This window comes from Xiphophorus couchianus, chromosome 5 (assembly GCF_001444195.1).
Source record: "Xiphophorus couchianus chromosome 5, X_couchianus-1.0, whole genome shotgun sequence".
Classification (NCBI taxonomy): domain Eukaryota; kingdom Metazoa; phylum Chordata; class Actinopteri; order Cyprinodontiformes; family Poeciliidae; genus Xiphophorus; species Xiphophorus couchianus.
The window spans coordinates 9,072,479-9,096,563 of record NC_040232.1 but is presented as its reverse complement, the minus strand read 5'-3'; the positions used below and the strand labels follow the sequence as shown (position 1 = coordinate 9,096,563).

The 24,085-nt window shown below is 41.9% G+C and overlaps 3 protein-coding genes and 2 non-coding genes across 5 annotated transcripts; 2 read left to right on the top strand and 3 right to left on the bottom strand.

Moving 5' to 3' along the window:
* Window positions 1-5,134: 5,134 nt before the first annotated feature.
* LOC114145059 (trichohyalin-like) lies at window positions 5,135-8,462 on the bottom strand. The gene is made up of 2 exons (XM_028018403.1): window positions 5,332-8,462; window positions 5,135-5,196 (listed from the first exon to the last, which is right to left on the bottom strand). The coding sequence occupies exons 1-2, from the start codon at window positions 7,520-7,522 to the stop codon at window positions 5,135-5,137; spliced, it is 2,253 nt and encodes a 750-aa protein (XP_027874204.1). The 5' UTR covers window positions 7,523-8,462.
* Window positions 8,463-16,399: 7,937 nt separating this feature from the next.
* On the top strand, window positions 16,400-19,263 carry LOC114143916 (two pore calcium channel protein 1-like). The gene is made up of 5 exons (XM_028016312.1): window positions 16,400-16,637; window positions 16,758-16,848; window positions 17,784-17,897; window positions 18,117-18,232; window positions 18,741-19,263. Exons 1-5 carry the CDS (start codon window positions 16,442-16,444, stop codon window positions 18,869-18,871), a joined length of 648 nt encoding a protein of 215 aa, XP_027872113.1. The 5' UTR covers window positions 16,400-16,441; the 3' UTR covers window positions 18,872-19,263.
* Window positions 19,264-19,702: 439 nt separating this feature from the next.
* LOC114145677 (U2 spliceosomal RNA) lies at window positions 19,703-19,893 on the bottom strand. The gene has a single exon (XR_003595762.1). It is a non-coding gene; the product is annotated as a U2 spliceosomal RNA (small nuclear RNA).
* A 683-nt stretch (window positions 19,894-20,576) lies between these two features.
* LOC114145661 (U2 spliceosomal RNA) lies at window positions 20,577-20,767 on the bottom strand. Its single transcript, XR_003595747.1, has one exon. It is a non-coding gene; the product is annotated as a U2 spliceosomal RNA (small nuclear RNA).
* A 1,479-nt stretch (window positions 20,768-22,246) lies between these two features.
* LOC114144785 (histone H2B 1/2-like) lies at window positions 22,247-22,915 on the top strand. Its single transcript, XM_028017962.1, has one exon. It carries the CDS (start codon window positions 22,257-22,259, stop codon window positions 22,629-22,631), a length of 375 nt encoding a protein of 124 aa, XP_027873763.1. The 5' UTR covers window positions 22,247-22,256; the 3' UTR covers window positions 22,632-22,915.
* The last annotated feature ends 1,170 nt before the right edge of the window (window positions 22,916-24,085 follow it).

The window sequence follows — 24,085 nt, the reverse complement described above, 5'->3', positions numbered from 1 at the left end:
CCTCAGTCCTTTTGAAATTCTCTTTGCAGGTCCTCCAAACACGGGGATGGGACCCCCAGATAGTTCTGGGAAAGATCTAACCACATGTGATGATAACATGATTAATTATTGCATTTCTTTAGCAGATCAGCTGAAAACCTCTAGACAACAGGCTCAAGGAGGCCAACCAGCACCAGCTACTAAACCACTGCATGATATACAACCAGGAGATTTTGTGTTTAGTAGGAATTTTAGGAGGAAAAAGTGGTGATCCCACCGGGGCCATCCATCAGAGGATGCTGAGGCAGCATTAAGAACATGGAGGGAACCAGACGACATCATCAGCGACACTGGATCACAGATGCCTTGTGACTTGTGTATTAATTGTGGTGGAAGACAGAAAAGACAGCGACAATGAGGAGTTATTACTTAATCCAAGTTTTTATTGCACTAAGTAGTTGTATTATCATATTATGAAGGAATTTGAAGTTTCTAACTCTTTTGAAACTTTTTATTGTATGTGTTTTCATCTTTACTTTTATTCATCTTACTATAGAAATAATTATTTTTAAGTTGTTTCAAGAGAAACAAAAGGGAGGAATTGTGGAATAAAATAATTATTTACAGTGTGTTTACTTTTATTAGAAGTTTATTTAATATTAACCTTACAATGTTTAATTAGTTTATTATGTCTCACTCAGTCTTACAGAGTCATTGTTTCTCTTTTTAGCCTTCACAGTTTGCCTCAGTGTGTCAGAAGCTTAGCAACAGGCGATAAGTAAATAGTTTTCATACCTTGCGGAGTGACAGACCAGACCGACGACTCAGCGATTATCATTAGGCACAGAATATTCTGTCTGAAACCCATTTTTAACTGAAAGTTGCATTTTTCTCTGTGTGTGTATTAATCTGATTAGCTCCTTGGGAATGTTGGTGATGACACTGTGTCTGTGGCAGAAGGACGGTATACAGTATATGTAGAGAGGCGATTCCTTTGTCTAGTTAGATCTCTTCGGAGTTCTCCATCTGCGCAGATGTGAAATAAAGCTGTGTTTTGTTCTTTCTCTTTAACAAGGTTTGGACTTTGTTCATTTTTCTCGCTCCACATTTCCTCAAAATTTAAAAGGTTATTTTTGCATTCATCTAGCACAGGGGTCTCAAACTCGCGGCCCGCGGGCCAACTGCGACCCTCGGGACGATAGTTTGTGGCCCCCGCCTTAATATGAAAGTTTAATGTTAGTGTGGCCCGCGAGTTTGATATAATTGGCACTTTTCAGTGTTGTGCGCGGAGCTGAACGAACTTACCAATCATGGTGGAGTATATTGCTCTCGGGGGCGGGACATCGGCCGGGCCTATTTGCATTTTCTATTTTTCATTATTTGCATGCGGTACATGCGCAATTTCCGCTTTACGTGCTTCAGCATCCAGTCTAGACCCAGAAGTTGCTGATCAGTGTAACGTAACTAGCTTTAGCATTCCTGGCAGACTCTGTCTATCAGGAATAAGCCGTAGTATATACAAGAGTGTATCAGAACAAAAAAGGAGTAAATTTCCATTAAAAAGCTAAAAAAAAAAATTAACTTCATCTCAAAAATTTTGTAGAAAAAAACTTTAACATTTCTGAGTTTCAAAAGTCTAGAACAAGTTAGAAAAACTCTGAAATTTTCAGATTAACCTAAAAAAAAATCTTTAAAAACCCCAAAACAACAGCAAAAAAAACCTTGACAATTTCTGGGTTTGAAATGTCTAAAACAGGGGTCACCGACCTTTTTCAGACTGGGAGCTACTTCACGGGTCCAGAGTAACACGAAGGGCTACTTATTGATACAGACATAAATGTTCTTGGCTCAGCCTTTATAACAATAATATATATACTGTATGTATATATGATTACATGCTGCCTGATCATATTAATGTTAGGGACTACTCACAGTAGTTATCAGTAATAATTTACCATGGCAGATATGGTTAATTGCTATATTGTGATCAGAAGTTCTTGGTTCAGAGTTTTAAGTTTGATTCCCTTTTGCAGATTTTCTGTGTGATTCTAAATTTCCCACCAGTGACTGAGAGCCTGGATTGGTGCTGCAGCTGCACGGCTGGACGAACTGAGTACCTTGAGATTTTCCTTTGAAGAAAAAAAGAAAAGAATAGTTCTTGTTTTATTATCTAACCCTCTTTACTATTAACAAAATTGTGGAGAAAAAAAGGTATTTTGTGTCCAAAGATATTGTACACACAGCTGTGTAGAGTCTGTGGGGGTGAGGTGGGGCACAAAGCCTAAATCTGATTGGTCAGTTTGCTTTTGTTTATTTCACGGGTTGGCGTTTTTCTGTAAGCTAAACATGAATGAGTGGAGTTTGAACCTCCCGTAGTTCTAAGATCCCGCCTGAGCTTCTTACAGTGTGCGGTTCTGGCGGGTCGCCGGTTTATTTGCTTTTTTGAGGTTTCGCCAACTGAATAACTGACGGGTCACCCGCTGGCCGACACCAGCAGATGCGCTGGGGGAAACCCTGGATATATGTATAAACATCAATGACTCCTGGATTTCTGGGCTTCTCACCCTTTCTCTAAGGGAGCCCAGAGACCCTGCGGAGAAAACCCCTCCAGGATAACAAGGCAGTTCCCAGGAGGGGCACTCTCCAGTACCCCCTCCAAGGACTTAAAAAGGCTGGGTAAACAGTCAGAACCCGACCCAAACCCGTAGGTAGAGGGAGAGGCTGTCCTCTTGTTCACCCCAACGCACCAAGACGGGAGGCAACAAGTCAGCCCACTCCTGCCCAGCGCCTCTCACAAGGGGCAACTCCAGGGTGGGAAAACATCCAACCCGAAGAGTTTTTGCGGCGCTAGTGGCTCGTATTTTTCTGACAGCAGGCAGACAGGAAGGAGGGCGAGGAGAGGGGGCAAAGGTCGTCGAACCCGCGACGTCCGTTTCGAGGACTAAGGCCTCCAAACGTGGTGCGTGCTAACCCCCTGCGCCACCACAGCACGCCCCGAGTCCGACTATTTCTAGCCGGAACACATCGGCTCTTTTCGGGCTGAGCCCGGCCGGGCTCTGTGGGTTAAAGCCCGGCCACCAGGGGCTCCCCAATGTGCCCCACCCCCAGGTCTGGCTCCAGGGTGGGACCTCATGTACGGGCGAGCAGAACCACTGTTTCCAATGGTCGTTTTCATCATAAGGGATCTTTGGGCTGCACTTGGTCTGGTTCCTCACCTTGGACCTGTCTGCATTGGGTGGCCCAACCAGAGGCATGAAGCCCCGACAGCAAGACTCCTAGGATCACTGGGACACTCAAACCCCCCCACCACGATAAGGTGGCAGCCCATGGAGGGGACGTGTAAATGTGTGTGTGTGTGTGTGTGTGTGCGTGTGTGTGGGTGTGTGCGTGTGTGTGTGTGTGTGTGTGTGTGTGTGTAAATATGAAGTAACCTGTTAATTATGTAAGACAGAGAGAAAATGAGAGAGAGAGGAAGAAAGTTGTTTTATAAGATGAGGAAACGAACTCAATGTGGTGGGAAGCAAATTCTGACCTTGGGTCCAGTTGTGAGGTGAAATGTATCTTTGTAGTTTTAAAAAAAAAGATTTTTAGGCTCTAATAAAGTTTTTAGGCCGTTATTTAACAGGCTGAACAGGAAATTGGGAGGAGAGAGAAGGAAATGACATGCAGCAGATTCCCCAGGACTGGGAATTAAACCCAGGTTGACAAACAAAACCTAGAAGTAACGTCCTAAACAAAACATAATTTACAGTTTTACTGTAAATCTGGTTAAAAAAATAACTGAATTATTCATTTCTTAGCCCCTTTTCCTTCTATTTTATACAAGCAGACAGAACATAAGCTCAACAACACAAAAGCTTCATATTTATTACAAAATATTCATCTAAGAATCGATTTCTTCCTGTAGTGGAAATGATTTCTGATTAAGTTCTCTGTTTTCATACTTTCATGGATTGTTCTTCTTTTTACCTTTTCTACAGTTTTTCATGTTAAATTGCACTTTTTTTGTTAAGTTTCTAATATTATCTTGAATCTGTATTTCTAAATAAAGACTAACTGAAAGATCCCACAGTAACTTTTATTTTTGATAAAACCTTTTTTTTTCTTATAACAAACAAACCAGATAAAACAAGTTTGGGCTTCTTCAGGGTCCAGAGTATTAAATTATGATTACAATTATCATCTATTACTATGTACAGATTAAACTCTAATCTTCATTTAACATCCTGGAACCTGAAGAAGTCCAAACCTGTTAAATCAGCTTTTTTATGTTTGGTATAAAAAGAAAAACAGGATTTATCAAAGAAAAACCGGTGAATGGACTGAACTTGTGTCGTGCCTTGCTAGTCATGTTGACCACTCAAAGCGCTTCACACTACAGTCACATTCACACCGACATGCAGGTCAGGGGGTAACTTGCCGCTAAGTTCCCCGCCCCGGGGCAGCTCAACATGTGGCTGAGGAAGCTGGAATCAAACTTACAACCTTCTGGTCACAAGACGACCACTCTACCCACTGAGCCACAGTCGCACTAAAACAGCCACTGCATGATCCTTTTGCTAGTCTTCTTTAAAATACAGGTTTAAACAGTTTAATGAGCTACAATTCAGTGCAAATTAATATAAAAAGTGAGTAGAAACGGTAAACTAAAGGACAAACCATAAAAGCACAAATACAGTGAAAATAAACAGAAATTATTCCTATTAAAAGAAGACATTTTAATTCTTAAATCAATACGTTGCTATAAAAATTGAGCCCAGTGTTGTTGCGGCGCTAAAGCAGCGAAGGGAAAAGGGCTAACGTACGGCTAATTCAATTAATTTGACAAGTTTAACAATAAAGCTGCACATGTGTTTGGGGTTTCTTCAAATCTTTGGGGGCAATTTGCAGTGACCAACTGACCTGACCGACATGTTTTAGGAGATGTGGGGGGAAACCGGAGCACCCGGAGAAAACCCACGCAAACACGGGGAGACCATGCAAACTCCACACAGATGGTGTCTGTGAAGACGCAGCGCTAACCGCTGCACCACCGTGCTGCCCACGTTTTTTCCAATTGGGTTGGGAAGGGATCTATTTTCTAGTTTGTCAATGGGGGAAAAACTTTTTAAATTTGGTCTTGACGGAGCGTGGCATGGCGCCCCGTTCACAGAGGCTACAACCTCCATGCCTTTGATTCCAGTCCTTGGTTCGTCTCCTGCACGTCTTTCTCCTTCTCTAAATCAATCAAAATCAAGAACTTTAGACATGATCTTGATTGTCTTTACTTGTTTGTTTCTTTTTTTGGCTTCTTACATCGCAGAAAGTTTCGTACTTTCTTCCAAAAGGAAATTTTAGATTTTTTCCTTTTACCATCTGGATTGTCCAAATCCTCCAGTAGGGTTTCTCCAGCAACCTCGGTCTCTTCTGAGGATTCTGGATCAGTGGAAGAACCTGGTAAAGGTTCTCCTGAGAGACCCTCCTCTGAAGAAACCTCTTGATTTAAGACTTTAACCTGGTTCTGTGATTCTTCTTCCTTCTCTTGGGAAACCGTGATGGGTTGTTGTTGGAAACCTTCTTCCTCGGCTCTGAGAGTGTCGGCCAGCAGTAGATCGTCTCTTTCTCTTTGTAAATCATTGTTGTAAATCTTCTGTTCGTATGTCTCAACCTGCTGCTGTATGTCCATAATGTCTCTTTCATATCTACATTTTAGCTCCTCATAGAGAGTGTGAACCTGGTCCAGTTCATGCAGCATTTGCTTCTCTCTCTTTTGCCGAATTGAGATTTCTCCTGACATTTTGTGGAGGAGCTCCTCCTTCTCAGCTCTCATATTGTCCAGAAGCTTCATGTCCTCCTCTGTTTTCTCCAGGTGAGCTTTTCTCTCCTGCTCTACCTGATGCTGGTATGTCTCGATTTCTCCTGACATTTTGTGGAGGAGCTCCTCCTTCTCAGCTCTCATATTGTCTAGAAGCTTCTTGTCCTCCTCTGTTTTCTCCAGGTGAGCTTTTCTCTCCTGCTCTACCTGATGCTGGTATGTCTCAACCTCCTGCTGTAAATCCATATTGTCTCTTTCAAATCTACATTTTAGCTCCTCTTGCGAAATGTGAAACTGATCCAGTTCGTTCAGCAGCTGCTTCTCTCTCTTTTGAAGAATAGTGATTTCTCCTGACATTTTTAGGAGGAGCTCCTCCTTCTCAGCTCTCATATTGTCTAGAAGCTTCTTGTTCTCCTCTGTTTTCTTCAGGTGAGCTTTTCTCTCCTGCTCTACCTGATGCTGAAGTTTTTCGACTTCTTGTTTCAGCGCAGAATGTTTTCTCTCTTGGATAAGCTTTTCTTTCTTTCCTTTCTTTGAAAGAGCAGCTTCCTCCTGCTTTACCTTCTGTTCGTATGTCTCAACCTGTTGCTGTATGTCCATAATGTCTCTTTCATATCTACATTTTAGCTCCTCATAGAGAGTGTGAATCTGGTCCAGTTCATGCAGCATTTGCTTCTCCCTCTTTTGCCGAATTGAGATTTCTCCTGACATTTTGTGGAGGAGCTCCTCCTTCTCAGCTCTCATATTGTCTAGAAGCTTCTTGTCCTCCTCTGTTTTCTCCAGGTGAGCTTTTCTCTCCTGCTCTACCTGCTGCTGGTATGTCTCGATTTCTCCTGACATTTTTTGGAGGAGCTCCTCCTTTTCAGCTCTCAGCTTGTTGATGAGCTGCAGATTTTCGTTGTCTCTTTCTATGTTGGCATCTGTCGCATGTCTCACTTCCTCCTGATATCTATCCATGTCTTGCTTCAATCCAGAAACATCCCTTTCGTATTTACAATTGAGCTCATTGTATGAACATTTCAGCTGAATTAATTCCTCCTGCAGAAGTTTCTCACTGCCTTGCAGGAATGTGATCGTTTGAGACATTTCTTGATACATTTCATCCTTTTCAGCTCTCAAGTTCTCCAACAGCCGTTGTTCCTCACTAAGCCTTGCTTCATCATACTTTTGTGTCTCGGCCTCCTGCCTCAGCAGAGCATCATCTGCTTCATACTGGGAACGCAGCTCCTCGTATGAAGTCTGCAGTTGGTTCAGTTCTTCTTGGAGGGCCAGACTTTTCTTTCTCTCAGCCTGTATTTCAGCTACAAACGCTTCCCGGCTGAGGAGGTGGGCCACCTTTAACTCCTCAAAGTCTTGTTGCAAGTTCTTCTTCTTCATGTACTTCACATCGTTGTGAACCTTGGAAGCAATGACCGCTGCGTTAAGGACTGCTGGATCGCTGAACTTCTCTAGTCTCTCAAGTTCCCTCTTTGCCTCCTTGGCCTCGTTGATAAACGTTTCTTTGAGAGCTTTCTGCTTCTTTAACTGGAGTTTCGTCTCTTCCAGCTCGGCCTCCAGGTGGGCCAGTTTCTGGTTGTCTTCAACCCTCCTGGCTCTCTCCATTTCCAGGGCGTAGCTGAGTTCTTGGATTTCCCCGTGAAAGATTCTCGGGTGTGCAGGAGGGAACCTGCCTTGGGGGTTTTGCTGGCCTCCCCTTCTCGCGTGGGGTCCCATCGTTCCACTGCGGTATCTTGGCGTATAATGAGACATTTTCTCCTAAATACAATCACTAAAGTTGTCGATCGGTAAACTACCTTAAAGAGCTTTGCGCACGTCTGAACTGGTCAGTGATATTGCAAGCAATGAAAAATATGCAGAATTGTGTTGCATACAATTCTGCAGTTGATGACATCACAGACTGCACCGCCAGTGACATCACAGAGTCTTCCTTTGCTGGTGGTGTGACATCATTCCACCACCAAATATCTCACTCTTTATTCTTGTTTACATTCAAAATAGTCCATGATTCACTCGTTTTATCCCAAATATCAGGGCATCAAACTCATTTCCATTTTGGGCCAAAATCTGAATGTTCATACAGGGCCTGTTGCACCAGATCGTACTGATAAAAACCAATTCAGTTGTTAAAATATCAATATATAGGTGTTTCAGCATTCAATAATTCTTAAAATAACATCATATTGAACATCTTTTCACACTAATCAGTCCATCCAGGATTGTTTTTGTGGTTTTCTGCAATCATCACAGATTTTGTGGTGCTAATTTAGAAATATTTGTAAGGATTTTTTACGATATTTGAGCTAATATATGATGTTAAATGTTTTCTTTTATTAATCACTCTATCGGTCATGCACTATAACTTGACATCAAGCAAGGCTGAGACAGCGGTCACCAAATGTTTTTGGCCAATTTTGAGAAAAGGTTTTGATAAACTCAGAAAAAATGTGGGGATCTGTTGATTTTTGTGGTTATTTATTTATAACAACATGAAAAAGTAAAAGATAAAAACTATAACTATTGATTTCTAAATCTTGTTGAAAGTTGGGTCGGATTGATTAAGCCTTGTTTTTATTATCAGGCTTAAGACTCAAACATTGTAAATGAGCGATAGTTGTACTAGTATTGTTGTGTCTTCTTTATTGTTGTCATAGCAACTGCATAACAAGATGGTTGTCAGTTAAAATAAAGAAAGTTGTAATCTATATTTTCAGTTTGTTTTCATTAGCTTTTTAAAGGCACAATGTTGTTCTTATTATAAATAGTTTTTCTCCATTAATTTCCGTTTGTACTTATATCAGCAGAAATGTTTCAGTGTTTATTTTGTTTCAGTGTTTGTTGTTTTGTTATTTTGCTAACAGCAGACGATGCTAGCCCATATGTAAATGTAGCATTACTTTATGTATTGTAGCTGCAGACAGAACAGCTTCTGTACATCAATCGGACCAGAGACCGCTCCAAAAGCAGGAAGTGAACTACAGTGCAAGGCATTCTGGGTAAATACAATCAAAACAAATGTGCTAGCCTAGCGCTAGCAGGAGAAATGGCTTATAGCTTTGAGCAAAAGAAAAAGAAAATCTACAACCGCTAAAATCTGAGGCCTCCATTTTGTTTACATTTAGTGAAGCAAGGAAGTTGTGCTCAGTTTCCTCTTCAGATGTTTTCGTGTCGTTTCCTTCAGTAGTACTTGATGCAGCGCCCCCACAGGCGAGGAGAGGAACAGGTTTTCCAAACCACTAAACAAAACTATTATCCTGAAAAATGGCCATCATGCTGAAATTCGAGTGGCTAATTGAAAATTGTGTATTGATGATTTTGATGATGACAAAATGTAATATTTGTTTCTGGTTTCTCAATTGGTGACTATATGTTGCATGGCTCTGGTTCTGGTTCTGGAACCAGTCTCCTTGAGAGGGGCTGTACATACTTCCACTCTGGAGTTGCCCAGGGAGAGAGACGTCGGGCAGGAGTGGGCATACTTGTTGCTCCCCATCTCGGCGCCTGTACGTTGGGGTTCACCCCGGTGAGCGAGAGGGTAGCATCCCTCCGCCTACGGGTGGGGGGACGGGTTCTGACTGTCGTTTGTGCTTACGGGCCGAACGACAGTTCAGATTACCCACCCTTTTTGGAGTCCTTAGAGGGGGTACTGGAGAGTGCTCCTCCTGGGGACTCCCTTGTTCTGCTGGGGGACTTCAACGCTCACGTGGGCAACGACAGTGAGACCTGGAGGGGCGTGGTTGGGAGGAACGGCCCGCCCGACCTGAACTCGAGCGGTGTTCTGTTGCTGGACTTCTGTGCTCGCCATGGATTGTCCATAACGAACACCATGTTCAAGCATAAGGGTGTCCATATGTGCACTTGGCACCAGGACACCCTAGGCCGCAGTTTGATGATCGACTTTGTCATCGTTTCATCGGATCTGCGGCCGTATGTCTTGGACACTCGGGTGAAGAGAGGTGCGGAGCTGTCCACTGACCACTACCTGGTGGTGAGTTGGCTCCGGTGGTGGGGGCGAAAGCCGGTCAGACCTGGCAGGCCCAAACGTGTTGTGAGGGTCTGCTGGGAACGTCTGGCAGAATCCCCTGTGAGACGGAGCTTTAACTCCCATCTCCGGCAAAACTTCGAACACGTCCCGGGGGAGGTGGGGGACATGGAGTCTGAGTGGACCGTGTTCCGTGCCTCCATTGTCGAGGCGGCCGATCGGAGCTGTGGCCGCAAGGTTGTCGGTGCCTGTCGCGGCGGCAACCCTCGAACCCGTTGGTGGACACCTTCGGTGAGGGATGCCGTCAGGCTGAAGAAGGAGTCCTATCGGGCCTTTTTGGCCTGTGGGACTCCGGAAGCAGCTGATGGGTACCGGCGGGCGAAGCGGCATGCGGCTCGGGCGGTTGCTGAGGCAAAAACTCGGACGTGGGAGGAGTTTGGAGAGGCCATGGAGAAAGACTTCCGCACGGCTTCGAGGCGATTCTGGTCCACCATCCGGCGTCTCAGGGGGGGGAAGCGGTGCAGCACAAACACTGTTTATAGTGGGGATGGTGTGCTGCTGACCTCTACTCGGGACGTTGTGGGTCGGTGGGCAGAGTACTTCGAAGACCTCCTCAATCCCACCAACATGCCTTCCACTGAGGGGACTCTGGGTTGGGCTCTCCAATCTCTGGGGGCGAGGTCGCCGAGGTGGTTAAAAAGCTCCTCGGTGGCAAGGCCCCGGGGGTGGATGAGATCCGCCCGGAGTTCCTTAAGGCTCTGGATGTTGTAGGGTTGTGTTGGTTGACGCGACTCTGCAATATCGCATGGACATCGGGGGCAGTTCCCCTGGATTGGCAGACTGGGGTGGTGGTCCCCCTGTTCAAAAAGGGGGACCGGAGGGTGTGCTCCAATTATAGAGGGGTCACACTCTTAAGCCTCCCTGGCAAGGTCTATTCAGGGGTCCTGGAGAGGAGGGTCCGTCGGATAGTCGAACCTCGGATTCAGGAAGAGCAGTGTGGTTTTCGTCCTGGTCGTGGAACACTGGACCAGCTCTACACCCTCGGCAGGGTCCTGGAGGGTGCATGGGAGTTCGCCCAACCAGTCTACATGTGTTTTGTGGACTTGGAGAAGGCGTTCGACCGTGTCCCTCGGGGAGCCCTGTGGGGGGTTCTCCGGGAGTATGGGGTACCGGGCCCTTTGATACGGGCTGTCAGGTCCCTGTATGACCGGTGTCAGAGTCTGGTCCGCATTGCCGGCAGTAAGTCGGGCTCGTTTCCGGTGAGAGTTGGACTCCGCCAGGGCTGCCCTTTGTCACCGATTCTGTTCATCACTTTTATGGACAGAATTTCTAGGCGCAGCCAAGGTGTTGAGGGGATCCGATTTGGTGGCCTTAGGATCTCATCTCTGCTTTTCGCAGACGATGTGGTCCTTTTGGCTTCATCAGATCGTGATCTGCAGCTCTCGCTGGAGCGGTTCGCAGCCGAGTGTGAAGCGGCCGGGATGGGGATCAATGCCTCCAAATCCGAGGCCATGGTCTTGAGCCGGAAAAGGGTAGAGTGCCTTCTCCGGGTCAGGGGGGGTGTCCTGCCCCAAGTGGAGGAGTTTAAGTATCTCGGGATCTTGTTCACGAATGGGGGAAGAAGGGAGCGGGAGATCGACAGGCGGATTGGCGCAGCGTCTGCTGTCAAGCGGGCGCTGTACCGGTCCGTCGTGGTGAAGAGAGAGCTGAGCCAAAAAGCGAAGCTCTCGATTTACCGGTCGATCTACGTTCCCACCCTCATCTATGGTCATGAGCTTTGGGTCATGACCGAAAGAACGAGATCGCGGATACAAGTGGCCGAAATGGGTTTTCTCCGTAGGGTGGCTGGGCTCTCCCTTAGAGATAGGGTGAGAAGCTCAGTCATCCGGGAGGGACTCAGAGTAGAGCCGCTGCTCCTTCACATCGAGAGGAGCCAGTTGAGGTGGCTTGGGCATCTGGTCAGGATGCCTCCTGGACACCTCCCTGGTGAGGTGTTCCGGGCACGTCCCACCGGGAGGAGGCCCCGGGGAAGACCCAGGACACGCTGGAGAGACTATGTCTCTCGGCTGGCCTGGGAACGCCTCGGGATTCCCCCGGAAGAGCTGGAAGAAGTGGCCGGAGAGAGGGAAGTCTAGGCCTCCCTTCTGAAGCTGCTACCCCCGCGACCCGACCTCGGATAAGCGGAAGAAGATGGATGGATGGATGGATGTTGTTTTTAGGACTTAATTTTTTATTTTCATTTCAATTCAAATGTAAAGATTTGAATTAAATTGTACATTAATTGTACAATTTAATTATACATTAAACATATTTTTTGTTTTTATCTCCAGAACTCCGCCCACTCCGCCATGACGGACGTGAAAACAACCAATGCCCTCCTTTAAAGCTACCTACATGTAGGTAGGTTACATGTAGGTAGGTTACCTACATGTAACCTACCTACAGTCATGGCCAAAAGTATTGAGAATGACACAAATATTATATTTTCACATGATCTGCTGCCCTCTGGTTTCCATGTGTGTATGTCAGATGTTGTCATCACATACAGAAATGCAATTGCAATCATATTATGAGTAACAAAAGCTTTTAATGACAGCTAGAATGAGTTAATGCAGCAAGTCAATATTTGCAGTGTTGACCCCTCTTCTTCAGGACCTCTGCAATTCTCCCTGGCATGCTCTCAATCAATTTCTGGACCAAATCCTGACTGATAGCAGTCCATTCTTGCACAATCAATGCTTGCATTTTGTCAGAATTCCTAGGTTTTCGTTTGTCCACCCATCTCTTGATGATTGACCACAAGTTTTCAATGGGATTAAGATCAGGGGAGTTTCCAGGCCATAGACCCAAAATCTCTATGTTTTGTTCCCTGAGCCAGTTAGATATCACCTTTGCTTTATGGCAAGGTGCTCCATCATGCTGGAAAAGGCATTGTTCATCACCAAACTGCTCTTGGACGGTTGGGAGAAGTTGCTCTCGGAGGACATTCTGGTACCATTCTTTATTCATGGCTGTGTTTTTAGGTAAGACTGTGAGAGAGCCGACTCCCTTGGCTGAGAAGCAACCCCACACATGAATGGTTTCAGGATGCTTTACAGTTGGCATGAGACAAGACTGGTGGTAGCGCTCACCTTGTCTTCTCCGAACAAGCTGTTTTCCAGATGTCCCAAACAATCGGAAAGGGGATTCATCAGAGAAAATGACTTTACCCCAGTCCTCAGCAGCCCACTCCCTGTACCTTTTGCAGAATATCAGTCTGTCCCTGATGTGTTTCCTGGAGAGAAGTGGCTTCTTTGCTGCCCTCCTTGAGACCAGGCCTTGCTCCAAGAGTCTCCGCCTCACAGTGCGTGCAGATGCACTCACACCTGCCTGCTGCCATTCCTGAGCAAGCTCTGCACTGCTGGTAGCCCGATCCCGCAGCTGAAACACTTTTAAGAGACGGTCCTGGCGCTTGCTGGTCTTTCTTGGGCGCCCTGGAGCCTTTTTGGCAACAATAGAACCTCTCTCCTTGAAGTTCTTGATGATGCGATAGATTGTTGACTGAGGTGCAATCTTTCTAGCTGGGATTTTCTTTCCTGTTAGGCCATTTTTGTGCAGTGCAATGATGACTGCACGTTTCCTTCGAGGTAACCATGGTTCACAAAAGAGAAACAATGATGCCAAGCACCAGCCTCTTTTTAAAGTGTCCAGTGGTGTCATTCTTACTTAATCATGACAGATTGATCTCCAGCCCTGTCCTCATCACCACCCACACCTGTGTTAATGGAGCAATCACTGAAACAATGTTAGCTGGTCCTTTTAAGGCAGGGCTGCAATGAAGTTGAAATGTGTTTTGGGGGATAAAGTTCATTTTCTAGGCAAATATTGACTTTGCAATTAATTGCTGTTACGCTGATCACTCTTTATAACATTCTGGAGTATATACAAATTGCTGTTATAAAAACTAGCTGCACAGCCAAAAAAACTGGCTGCACAGTGGCGCAGTTGGTAGCACTGTTGCCTTTGCAGCAAGAAGGTCCTGGGTTCGATTCCCGGCCGGGGTCTTTCTGCATGGAGTTTGCATGTTCTCCCTGTGCATGCGTGGGTTCTCTCCGGGTACTCCGGCTTCCTCCCATAGTCCAAAAACATGACTGTCAGGTCAATTGGTTTCTCTAAATTCTCCCTAGGTGTGAGTGTGTGAATGGTTGTTTGTCCTGTATGTCTCTGTGTTGCCCTGCGACAGACTGGCGACCTGTCCGGGGTGTACCCCGCCTCTCGCCCGGAACGTAGCTGGAGATGGGCACCAGCACCTCCCGACCCCATTAGGGACAAGGGTGAACAGAAAATGGATGGATGGATGTTATAAAAACTGAAGCAGTAGACTTTGTAAATATTAACATTTGAATCATTCTCAAAACATTTGGCCATGACTGTACACATGTTCGCTTCTATTTAGTTGATTTCACTTTAAAAATGGTCGCAGGATGCTGCGCGGTTGGCCGCATTAAACGGACAAGGATAGAAACCTAAGATGTCATTTTATTTTCTGACTTTTAATGAGGAAAGATGCTACGGCGATGGATAGCAGCCGTTAATCATAACGACTGGCAGCTGTTAATAATCATGACTGTCAGCCGTCGGTGTAATCACGAATTTGCAGGGAACACTTTTTACAAAGTAAAACGACTAACATTGATATACTTTATAAGTAAGTATGATTAGAAAGACATCAAATATTGCTTTATGGAGAAGGTACGTGTCTAACCGTTAGTAACCATGGAGACAGTGCCGCACCGTCATGTAGCCTAGCATGTATGGAAAAAAACTTATTAGCATCTCGTCTTGTACGTTTTTAATGCTGCATTAAAAGGGGAAACATCGTTTATGACACATTGATATAAATCATGTGATGTGAATTCAGACAAAGTCGGTAATTTGTTCAACATGTCAGGGGAGAGGAGGTAAGGGTCGGTTTCTAAGCTAGCTATTTAATATACTATAAATATATAATATTTAATACTGCTGTCTATGAGCCCCAACCTGGTGTGTTGTATTCACAGACAAATTAGCTCGACTCGAACTAGAAGAAGCCACGAATAAACTGGCAAAAACAAGTTTGGAAAACAATTTCAGTCGTTGTGTTCAAAACTCCCGTCCTTCACATCCAATGTCCATCATGGCGCCTTGCAAAGGGTCAACACCATAAAGACTCTTTGTTCTCCAAAGTTAAAACAGTTTATAATGATTAGGTATTAAGGAAGAATAATTTTATAAATTAACTTTGGACAAAACGTTTGGCTCTCTCTTCCTTAATCTTTCGGGTCCTCTCAGCGGGCGACGTGCAGCCACAGGAAAACAACAATGCGTGTTGACGTCACAGAATCACAGAGTTTAATCCCATACAAAGCAACGTATTAATTAACAACAGAACTGCAGAGGGACAGAGATATACATTTTACCTGAGACAGGAAAAATAGAGAAAGGAAAAACAAAGAAAAGGCAAAGACACGTCTTTGGAGATAGCTGATGCAAAAAGCAAAAGAGTGGCAGCTTTCTGAATTTTTCTCCTGTACACACAGTCTTATACTGAAGGTGTGTATTCTCTTTTAAATATATTCACTTAAGGCGTTCCTCTAGTTGGCCAAGCCACCTTGGACACTCAGAGAAACTTAGAAACTCCCCCTAATTTTACGGCAAAGATCAAAGGCCATTTGCTCCCTTGATAAAACAAAAGAGCGAACAGCTGCGTCCTGACCCCCTGTGGTTCTACGGTCATTTTGGGTACAGAGGAACCTGAGATAAGATTTCACAGATACCTGTGAAATCCGAAGTCTCTCCCATTATCTCTCCTTACATAAATTCTCAGAAGAAACTTAAATTCAGTGATTTTGGTTCAAGGAAAGGTTATCTTTACAAACCCCAGTTTTACTCCTCTACAGTCAGCACCTCAAAAAATTGAGTCCTGCCAAAAATAACACATAAAATCAACAGAACAAAATGAGGTATAATTCCTGAGCAACTTTCTAATACTAAACAAAACATTTTCATTCAAACAATTTCCATTTGCTTCTGATATAGTCACAGACAGTACAATTTTCAAATACATTCATGATTTACTAGATTAGTAGTTTTAAAATGAGATAATACAATCTTCGATAAAAACATGGTATTAATACTTAGAAAAATGTCTTAGAAATTAAATGTTAGTGGTTTCAACCTTCTGTGTTGTATCCAGTTTCACACCATCCCAGATGTTGGTTTCTATAAGGCTTTTGATCTTCTGTGAACTAAACAGGCTTCTCTCCCCCAAGCTCCAGTGATTCTGCCCTGCAGGATATGCTAATTTTATGGCCTCCTGTGGTCTGGCAGCACAGCAGGAGTCCCCATTGAGAGATCTGCATTTGGCCGCTGTTGTCTTAATGCTTGGTCATCTGGTTTAGTTTTAAATCCTTAACACAAACCTGTTCAAAATAAAGAAATTTGTTCAAAATAAGAGTGTTCAATATACATTTTACACATGCCGTAAGATTAACTGTATTAAGCACTAAAAATAATCATTTTTCCTCAACATTAGGCAACCCTTGATCTAACTAGTTGACACTAATCTGTTATTTGTAAAGACATTTTAGGCTAAATTGCACATGTTTGAACATGAGGCTTTAAGCTGTTTTTGTTTTGTTTTTCCTCAGGTGGTGTATTACATCTTTGCCATGGTGGGGATGGAGTTGTTCAAAAACAAAGTGAAGTTCTACGAAGACATCAGTAACCCTGAGAAGGCATACTGTGGAAACTCGTTACTGAAAGGCAGCACGTTTGCACAACTCAACTACTGCAAAAATAATTTCAATAATGTGGTTTCCTCCTTTATCCTGCTGTTGGAGCTCACTGTTGTCAACCAATGGCACGATATCCTTTACAAAGTGCTGCCTGCAGGGTTTTCCCTCACTTTTTACAAGAAAATATTTCAATTATCTTTAGTTTAGATTTCATATTTAAATCCATATTCTTTCCTTAATCCGATCCCACTGCTCGGCACCGGATTTGCCACAGTCACTCATAAATCAGCCCTGATCTTCTTTGTCCTCTTCCACGTCATGGTTGTGATCATCATCATCAAGTATGACCAGTTCTTACCAATCCTACTCCTCTGCATCATCTCCAGCAACAAAAACAAATAATTTTCATGTCTGAACACAGTTACTGAAATTAATGTTGGTCAATGTAGGCAACAACATCTGGTGTTATTACCAAAGAGTAATGCTAAGTGTTTATTATAGGGAGACCATGTAAAAACTCAAGTTTTCCACAACTTCACCCATTAGTCAAATTCACTAATTAATTTTTAGAATGCAATTCAACATTACAATCAGCATTCTAGCTATTTGAAGTGTGCTGTTATAAAACTAAAAACTTTTGATTGCAAATTTCTGGTTTTACAACACATTTGATTCAAGGTTTTTTAAATTTGATGCCTCAGTAGTCGGTGAAAGTAAGAATTAGTGTCGACTTTTGAATTCTCACAATATTACGGTAGTTTTGTTTATCTTCATATGTTATTTGCAAACACTTGAACAGTTTTGAATTATTCCAGTAAATCAAATTTACAGAGTGGGTCGAATAATTCCATAATATAGATGATACAAATAAAGTTTAACTGGATGTAGATCGAATTGCTTTCTGGATTTCTGTTGCAGCACATATAGAGGTGAACAATGCCATATTTACACAAAGTAAAACTGTTTATCATCAGCATACAGGGAGATTTATTGTAGTCAGTGCCACCGATTGGGAAAACTTGCATCAGAAATCATCACTTTACTGAATTGTACAAGAAAAAAAACCCTGCCATATAATTTTAAACCCAAATTCATTGGTTATCAGATTATTGGTAATTAAGCAAACTCTAAATGTTTCAGTTTATTCTGAATTTAAGTGTTGCAATTTCTGTCCTTTTTTTTTGTAATGCAATTTACACTAAAACACATCCCTACGTATCTATTTTGTCTCCCTAGTACTTAGTATTTTAAGCATGTTTCAATCTCTGTTTTTCAGTATCTTTGTGGCGTTTGTTCTCGAGGCGTTCTTTGTGGAGTACTCTGTGGGTAAAGGTGATCTGCAAACATCTCTGGAGAGGAAGATTGAGGAACTGGAGCTCGCCGTGGCACAGTAATGTTATCTTGGTCTTAGTATGCTAGCGTGATTTGTACATAACACTGAAGGAGGCTTTTGGTTTTATCTGTATCACTGGATTATGGGATTGTGATTTATTCTGCACACTCTTTGCAGATTACTTGTGTTGAGGATGAGGGTGGGAGAGCTGTATGTGACCGAGTAACTGATATGTTTCTGCTGAGTTGTGCTTTTATATCTTTACCTTTTCACCAGGGAGAAACTAGAGGACAATTTGGTCAACGCCATGGAAACCACTGACAACGACTTAGGATCTGGGCAGTCACCCACAGCAAACCTGCCTTCGCTACTATTTAAAGTTTCTTCCAAAAGTAAGTTTACAAAACGGTATTACTTTTCATTGAGTTTCGATCCTTTCTACTTTTGAAAGTTTGCTGGTCTTCAGCTGTGCAGCATCTGATTCATCCATTGTTTGTTAGAAGAAGAATAAAAATGCCTTGATATTTTTGAAGGGGAGTTTCTGAAAGAGCAGTTTTTAAAGAGACAAAGACACAATTTCAAGGCGTTGAATATCTAAGTTAAATTCCTTAAGTAATATTTCATATATATAGCATTTTCATAACAACTGAAGCTGAAAACAGGTTCAGTCGTTTACATAACAACTGAAGCTAAAATTGCACGATCAATATAAAATTGATAGTGCAATTTTATAAAACAATGTGCCTGGAAAATAAATAATAGTGCTCTTTTAATGGTACCTAGATTACAATGTCATCCTATCCGCTAATTTACTATGTGCCTACGTTTATGTATGTTTGTTTTGTTTTTTCAGGAGACTGAAAAGCTTGTTGACCAGTGGATCGTTTTATTATCTTGCAGGATACCGGACGGTGGACGCGTTGTTGCAGCGGATGTTCGAGGCGGACCTCGACCCAGAGGATTTTGCTGAGAACGACATTCCTGAAGACCAGGCTGGGAACTTTGCAAATCCAACATTTGGAGTAGCATAGACAATTCAGCACAACTTCATAGCATATACATATGAAAAAAGAGAAATTGTATCATTAGACATTTTACATGTTGAAATGCGACGCTTAACCAGTGCAATGCATCAACGGTTTGATTGCGTCATGACCCGAGTTTTATTTTTATACTTGCATACAAAAGCAAAATGTGTAGAATGAAAACAAATTTGTATTTTCGCATAAAAGCACGTTTACATTGATGTCTTGTGTGTTGAAATATTTGAGGGGAAAAAAAACAAAACATTGTAACTTTTTTTCCAGATGAAACGAGCAAACGTCTTGCATTTTTATTTGCACTGAAAAAGCAAGTGGCATGTTGTATTTATTTTCTATACCAACAGGTTCATCTCAGTAAATGGCATTATCACCAAACTCTACATTTGAAGAATTTCTAATTTGTTTTGGCATTTATTTGACTGGTTGTGGCAAATTAAACACCACAATTCAGTTTTATTATATAAGACTAATAAATAGAAGATTTTTAATACAGCAATTTTACATTGTGGCCACAACATAATCAATTGGGAGATTGATGCCTTGTTAGTTATGGAAAAGCTAAGTGGAAGGAAAAAATGTGGTGGAAATATTTCCATCCTGACTGGCATCACTTCCTGTTAAACTGCTACAGCAGCCCCTAGTGGACATAAGACCAAACTGCAGCTCGTACTGCTTCTTTCTCCATGCATGTTTTTGCAGTATATCTCCACAGAAAGCCTTGCGAATCAAAAATTACAGTTCCTCAGATTTTAATTGTCTGTTCAAAACTAATTATTTAGGATTATTTGTTGAATAGCAATTTTTTATTTCACACAAGTAGGAAAGTGCACCATTCCTAGATATAGTGCAATACCAGGATGATGCATGGAGTGGATAGAGCAAGCCCTTATTCCAGCTCCCTGCTTCAAAAATCAATTTAATATACAGTCTCCAAGTGGAGACATATCAGATATTAAACTGATAAGAACAGAAACTACACACTGATCTGAGCCAAAAGGCCGAGAAGCGATGCCACATAACTGCAGAGGAAACCGGGTCATTCTGATTGGCCTCACTTTAACTCACGGTTCCAAAACTTTGCTATTATAAAAAGGAGGAAGAAGACAAGGCTTATGAAATCCTACCCCATGTCTCATTCATGTCCCACAATTAAAATTTTTACTCATGTCACAATTTCAACAATAAATTTGTTGTTTGTATTTACTCAACAATAAACTGCACAGTCAATATTTTAAATGTTCAGTCTAAATAATTTGAACTGAATATTCGAATGTTCAGCTGAAAGAGGCAGGAGAATTTTTCTAAATTAATTAAAAATCAAAAATACTTTAATCATCCCAAAGGGAAATTAAATGTTGTTGTAGCTCATGAAAGAATATTTATTGCAAAGTTAGATTGAAATCAAGCCTAATTTAAAATTTAAAAGGGTGTGTCTGTAGGTTGTGTGTTGTTTCTCTACCATTGGCACATTGAGCAGCATGTACATGAGCCTGACTGTCAGCGCTAAAACCTTCCTAATGACTCTGATTGGTTTTGACTGAGAGCGGTGCTTTTTTGCAGTCTCCAGTAGCAGTATTAGGTGGAAATCTACCTCAATATTCTCACAGATTATACATCTTAATGTCACAACATTATGACAGCTTTAAAAATCTCTGCTGTTTTTTAAGCAATAAATTATCATTTCACATGTTTAGGAAAGTGCACCATTGCTGGAAATACTGCAATACCAGGATGATGCGTGGAGTGGACAGAGCAAGCCCTTATTCCAGCTCCCTGCTTCAAAAATCAATTTAATATACAGTCTCCAAGTGGAGACATATCAGATATTAAACTGATAAGAACAGAAACTAAACACTGATCTGAGCCAAAAGGCCGAGAAGCGATGCCACATAACTGCAGAGGAAACCAAGTCATTCTGATTGGCCTCACTTTAACTCATGGTTCCAAAACTGTTTTTATACTGTTTTATAAGTCATAATACCAACATTCACTATATAAAATTACAATTACTAACATGTGTTGTTCCTAATCAAGAAATTAACGCAAGTAAATTACATCAAGCTAAAAAAAAGGAAACGATAGTCAAGATAATTTGTTTATTTCTAGTCACGCGGTTCACTGAAGTCCAACAGGAAGCTGAGAAGCGATAACAATTAACGATTAATGATCACATCACTCGTAAAAATGCATATGTTCATCTGACAGAAATATATACATATACAGTTATTTTCTTGTATATTCGAAACAACATAAAAAGTTATTAGGTTAAGAAAAGTTTTGTTTTGACGGGGCAGATTTATAGCAACTGCTACAGCAGCCTCTAGTGGACATGAGACCAAACTGCAGCTGCTTCACTCCACGCAAATTAAACACTTATAACGTAACAAACATATACTATATATTTGAGTTAAATAACCGAGGCCTGCACACCACCAGTTAGCAACATTTAATGATCTTTCATTCTGTCCACAGTACACTTAATAAATAAACCACTTAAAACGCAGAAACCACAAACTAAAGTAAGTGATAACATGAAAACAACCCAAAACTTTTTAAGTATAACTAATAAGCATCTGGAAATGCCTTGTGTAAAAAGAAAAACAATAACCGTGCAACCAACAGTAGTGATATGTTAGTGGCAAATGAAACCTCAATTTACGTAGCAACTGTTGCTTTTTATAAAGCCAACGTTAAAGTTTTTATAGAAAAAAAGAAAATCTTTGTCTTACTTTCTCCCGAACTGGTCCTGTTAGAAACGTAGGTAGAACCTAAGCTGAGGTGATGATATTCTGCAAAGCTAACTGTAAAAATGTGAAATATCCCAAAAATCCTTAAAATATATTAACTTGTTTACACTTCGTCCTGTTAATGTTTGATTTAAAACAGTATTAGTGATTCTGAAACTCTTCAGTTTTTTTCATACAACTTGTGCTGTGTAACTGCAGAGTTTAACACTCATTGTAATAAGTGAAAAAGCTTTAAAAAATTCTGAATATGAGTAGAACAGTAAATATGTTCTCTAGCAACTAGAATCTAGAAGCAGCATCTCAGTTTTAATGAAGTTTTTCATTTGCTTCACTATGAAATCCTGTCTGTAGCGTGTCTGAGATTAAACAGTGTTGTGCTGATTCAGTTTCATCAGTAAATATGTTGCAATAATTCAGTTTCACCTCTTCATCCTGGTTTTAACATGTTCTGTTAATTCGCGCGCGCGGGGATTTTCAAACCAATGATCCTCCGCCTCTCATTGGAAGCCCGCTGAACGGCTCAGCCAATCACAGTCAAGGGACGCTACAGCTGAATTTACATGCACTGTGTATAATAACGGTCTCCCAGACCACAGAGCTTCACTCGATATTTAGACTGAGACAAAATGCCTGAACCCGCCAAGTCTGCGCCCAAGAAGGGCTCCAAGAAAGCCGTGACCAAGACGGCCGGCAAAGGAGGCAAGAAGAAGCGAAGGACTAGGAAGGAGAGTTACGCCATCTACGTGTACAAGGTGCTGAAGCAGGTCCACCCTGATACCGGGATCTCCTCCAAGGCCATGAGCATCATGAACTCCTTCGTCAACGACATTTTTGAGCGCATCGCCTCCGAGGCCTCTCGTCTGGCTCACTACAACAAGCGCTCCACCATCACCTCCAGGGAGATCCAGACCGCTGTGCGGCTCCTGCTGCCCGGCGAGCTGGCCAAGCACGCCGTGTCTGAGGGCACCAAGGCGGTCACCAAGTACACCAGCTCCAAGTAAACTCCGCTGTGGGAGTTCACTCAACCAAAGGCTCTTTTAAGAGCCACCCACAATGTCTGAAGAGCGCTGGTCCTGACACTTTAATCTTTAAACTATTATGTTAAGAAATTCAAAGAATGATCAAATTTAGAATCTGCCAGATAAAAATAAAGCAAAACTCTTATTTCACCTTTTTTATTAAATTATATATATATTAGTCTGATGCCATTTTACGATGGTTTATCTTGAATCCTGTAGTACTTTAGGTGTTTTTGTAACATTCTGGAATAAATTTTATAGATTAGTTACCTTAACATTGTTCTGTTTTCTCCATCTGGAGACACAGACACTTCGAAATAATGTACCTAAGGGAATTTAGTTTGTGTCTTTGTGTGCAATTCATGTTACAACTTTCTTTTTTTCAGAAATTATCTAGAATCTGCCTTTGTGCTGAACCTGTGTACATCGAAGCCGTTACTGTCGACGGCGAGATCCCAGCCATCAGAACAGGAGTAAGTCATCCTCCAGCAGGACTTCCCAAACCTTTCCATGCCATGTTCCCGCTGGCAGCATTAGCTTCTGGCTGCAACAGACAAGGCTACAAAATATGGAAAGAAACTTTTGCAATGTTTTTTCTTTACTATTTAATAATTATTGCATCAATTTAGCACGAATGTTGCCCCATATTCTCTGATTTTAGTTTTTTGGGTTTTTTGCAGCAATGTTCTCCACTGCTGGACTTTCCTTCAGTCTGTTTTCTTGACCGAAACTTTTCCATTTTGCTCTTGCTTTGATAATCAGCCAATCAGAAAGAAGAGCCTGGCAGCCAACGTTTCAATAAGTTATTTTAGAATAAAATATAAATATTTCTCTGGTGGACCACGGTGGGGAAATTCAGTTGTAACAGCAGCATAAAGCTACGAGTTTAAAATGTATAAAGGAAAAAATTACATTTTTAATGACAATAATATACAGTCAAAAATTATAATAGAAAAGTTTTATGCAGTTATAATAGAACAAGCACTTCAATTCAAGAGATGTGAAACTGAGTAGTAAGATTATTTTAACTTATATTTTATAATTATGATAGAAAATCAGATTATATTTTATGATTACAAAATTAATTATCAAAACTTTAACTTTTTTATATTTGTATTTTTTTCCTCGTCTTTTCTCCAATTTCCTTGCCCTCCTTAGCGCCCTCTGGTGGCTCATTTTGAAAAACTCCATACTAAAGGACAATTCATATTAAAATGATCACAGAACACATTCCCTTTACTTTCCTCTCAGTGATTGGAAGCAAAGATTACGCTTGTTTTTGGCACCAATTTGAAATTTTAGGGAAATAATTAGCTGAACTTCAATGGGGACAAAGCATGGACCTGTTTACTACTTATTACAGGATTTTATTGGTTAAACTGCTTTTGCAAATAGTAAAATAACGTGTGCTAACTCAACATCAACTGTTCACTTTC

Bases quoted from the DNA above. Each gene is read 5' to 3' on its own strand.
- LOC114143916 (XM_028016312.1), top strand. From the start codon at position 16,442: ATGGTGGGGATGGAGTTGTTCAAAAACAAAGTGAAGTTCTACGAAGAC. The intron at 16,638-16,757 runs ATATCCTTTACA...ATCCGATCCCAC, and splicing joins TGTTGTCAACCAATGGCACG to TGCTCGGCACCGGATTTGCC. The intron at 16,849-17,783 runs GTATGACCAGTT...TCTGTTTTTCAG, and splicing joins GTTGTGATCATCATCATCAA to TATCTTTGTGGCGTTTGTTC.
- LOC114145059 (XM_028018403.1), bottom strand. From the start codon at position 7,522: ATGTCTCATTATACGCCAAGATACCGCAGTGGAACGATGGGACCCCAC. The intron at 5,197-5,331 runs GTAAAAGGAAAA...TGATTGATTTAG, and splicing joins GGATTTGGACAATCCAGATG to AGAAGGAGAAAGACGTGCAG.
- LOC114144785 (XM_028017962.1), top strand. From the start codon at position 22,257: ATGCCTGAACCCGCCAAGTCTGCGCCCAAGAAGGGCTCCAAGAAAGCC.